The following is a 2,500-nucleotide window of genomic DNA, read 5'->3' as shown; positions in this document are numbered from 1 at the left end:
TGATAGTATTTGTCGTAATCCAAGTATTTGAATTGGTCGGGCGAGAGGCCTATGTAAGAAGTGAAGGACGCCCGATGTCGGGTCGGGGAGCATTTCTCCCAGGATCCTTCCTTGCTGTTCCGCGACCTACTCGGCGAGGCAAATCTGGCAACGGCTGTCTTGAATTTGTTTGTAGATCGTTTGATTCTCTCAGATCTCGAACGTGCAAGCGGGGCTGGAAAGCCAGTGAGATGATCTGATGCGAGAGGCGTTGGCTGAATGTTTTCCACAGACCGACTAGCTGATTTCGTTAAGATATCTGGTTTTACTTCGTAGTACGAATAAGATTTTTCTTTATGATCTTTTGTGATTTTAGGTGTGATTTTTTCTAAACTTTTTGAGTTATTTTTTATTTTTGAATCGTGTTTTTTAGGGTGAATAAAACCTTTAACTTTCTCCCAGGTTTTTCTTCCGGCTGATGACGAAAATGACCGTGACAGGTTTGTTGATGAGTTTGATTTCTGCTCTGATGTTATTGCACGCTCGTTCTTCAAACTTTGTGCTTCAGTTTCGTGATCTTTTGTTTTGAAACTCGAGTGCGAATAATGTTTTTCATGCTCCTCGAGACTTTTTCTCTTCGCGTTACTGACGACAGAGTTTCGTTTTTCAGGCACTTTCTTCTTATCTGCTTGTTGATCTGGCACGATGGTTTGCACAGGATTGCAGTTGATGTTAACCTCCTCAAAAGATATCACGGAAGAATTATCAGGAGAAACGGCATGGCGAATTTTAAAATCGAGATTTTCGTTAAATTTGTGCACAACTTCGAATTCAGAATCATCGCCGCTCTGCTCTTGAACTGGATCGGCTAGCAGAAATTCAACTTTGTGAATAGGTTTTTTAACTTTCGCATCATTTGCGGGTGGTATTTGTTTTTGTTTATCTAAACTCAAGTCATCATCTGTTGATAATTTTTCTTTGAATTCAGTTTTAGTAACCTTCTGACCAAATTCCATCTCAGTTTCATCTTTTCCCGTTGTTAAATAAACCTCCGGAATACATAAGTTTTCAATTTTGATGCTTCCACTCTTGCTGTATTTTCTTTCCGAGGACATTTTAGATTTGCTCGAATGGACGTCTTTAAAGAGCGGATTGTCTTTCTTTTGGGAGGAGGTAAAAACTTTTTTAACTTGCTCCCATCTGCTTTGAAATTTTTTTGATCGCTTGGTGTCCGTTTTCGGAGTAAAATCTACACTTCTCAAGTTACTCTCTGGATCAGTATTTGTTCTTTTTACGTCAAGTTTCTGTTGCGAACTTGAAGTTTTGTTTTGGAATTGGTCATGTTCTAGAAGAAGTGATTCCAACAAATAATCACTTCTACCGTGGATATTCGGATCGAAATACGTCTTATCACCGAATTTGCGTCTGTAGTTAGGTCTGTATTTAAATTCCAAGTAAGAGCACTTGCTACGTAAGTATCTGTTGTCCTCTCTGGCGTTGCTCAACTGCTGCAACATGAGGGTTAACTTATTCAGACCTGACAACCCACTCAATGGCGAAGATTCATAGTTTGGTTTGCTGCTCGCGCTATCATTATTTCTTACATGTGCGCATTCGTTTATCATTTTCAACAAATTTTCCACTCTTTCATCCAAACTAATTTCTTTTTCGAAATTGTCCTCGGCGTTGAATTCATTATCTGAAGCAAAAACAGGAGCTGATAGTTTTCTTACCGGAAGATTTCCCCTACTAGTAGTTTCTTTCTCGGAAAGTTTCAAATGAGATTGGGGGTTGTCGTTTCTTGAAAGGAGTTCCCCTTCGTTTACACTGTCCTCGCGAACGGAGTTTCTAAATAAATCGGGATTACTTAGCGATAAATTTGTTTTGCTCGATGACTTCAGAATAGACTTCAGCTGATTTGTTTTGGATTCAAGTTTATCAGATGGTTCTAGCGATTTGATTGATGTTTTTGAAGGATTTTTATTTATTTTACTACTGTCATTTTCATTCTGATTTTTATAGAGCCCCAGAATTTCCAGAGCTCTGTCGCAAGTTAATTTAGTTTTTTGATCGACTTTTTCGTTTCTTTTCTCATTCATAAACTTGACATGATATGAACTTTGTTTAACGAGTTGGTCGTCATCTCTTTTAACAACGGTTTTGAAAATTTCGGATTCACTATTTGCTGCTGTCTCAATTTTTTCTTCATTATTAACGACATTGTTAATTATTTTTTCGATAATTTCTCGAATCTCAGCATCGAGAAAAACCCCAGAGCTATCATTGTTATCATTTAACTTGGACGTTTTATCAGATTCACACGAGTTCGTCATGATTTTATCATCCGTCACACCAATCCCATCCGAACTAGACTTTGGTAATGTTTGATTTTCTATAGAATCATAACGAAATGATATCGCTGATTCATTTTCTGAAACTCCAAAACCTGAATCTAGCAAGAGCACGTCATCATAGTTTCTGTTGAACGCTACTAACTCTCCGTGCGTCCCCATGCCTATGT

The 2,500-nt window shown here is 38.2% G+C and overlaps 1 protein-coding gene across 1 annotated transcript in view; it reads right to left on the bottom strand.

The window, feature by feature from the left end:
* The window catches only part of HELRODRAFT_182185 (hypothetical protein), a gene marked incomplete at both ends in the record, with an annotated part of 2,865 nt that extends 373 nt beyond the window's left edge, over positions 1-2,492 (bottom strand). Inside the window, one exon of the mRNA XM_009032484.1 lies at positions 1-2,492. This exon is cut by the window's left edge and continues 373 nt beyond it. Within this exon, the coding sequence (XP_009030732.1) occupies positions 1-2,492 (2,492 nt within the window).
* Positions 2,493-2,500: the final 8 nt, after the last annotated feature.

The sequence above is a fragment of the Helobdella robusta genome (assembly GCF_000326865.2).
Source record: "Helobdella robusta unplaced genomic scaffold HELROscaffold_81, whole genome shotgun sequence".
NCBI lineage: Eukaryota > Metazoa > Annelida > Clitellata > Rhynchobdellida > Glossiphoniidae > Helobdella > Helobdella robusta.
The sequence above is the reverse complement of the archived record's forward strand: the minus strand, read 5'-3'. Positions and strand labels throughout refer to the sequence as shown.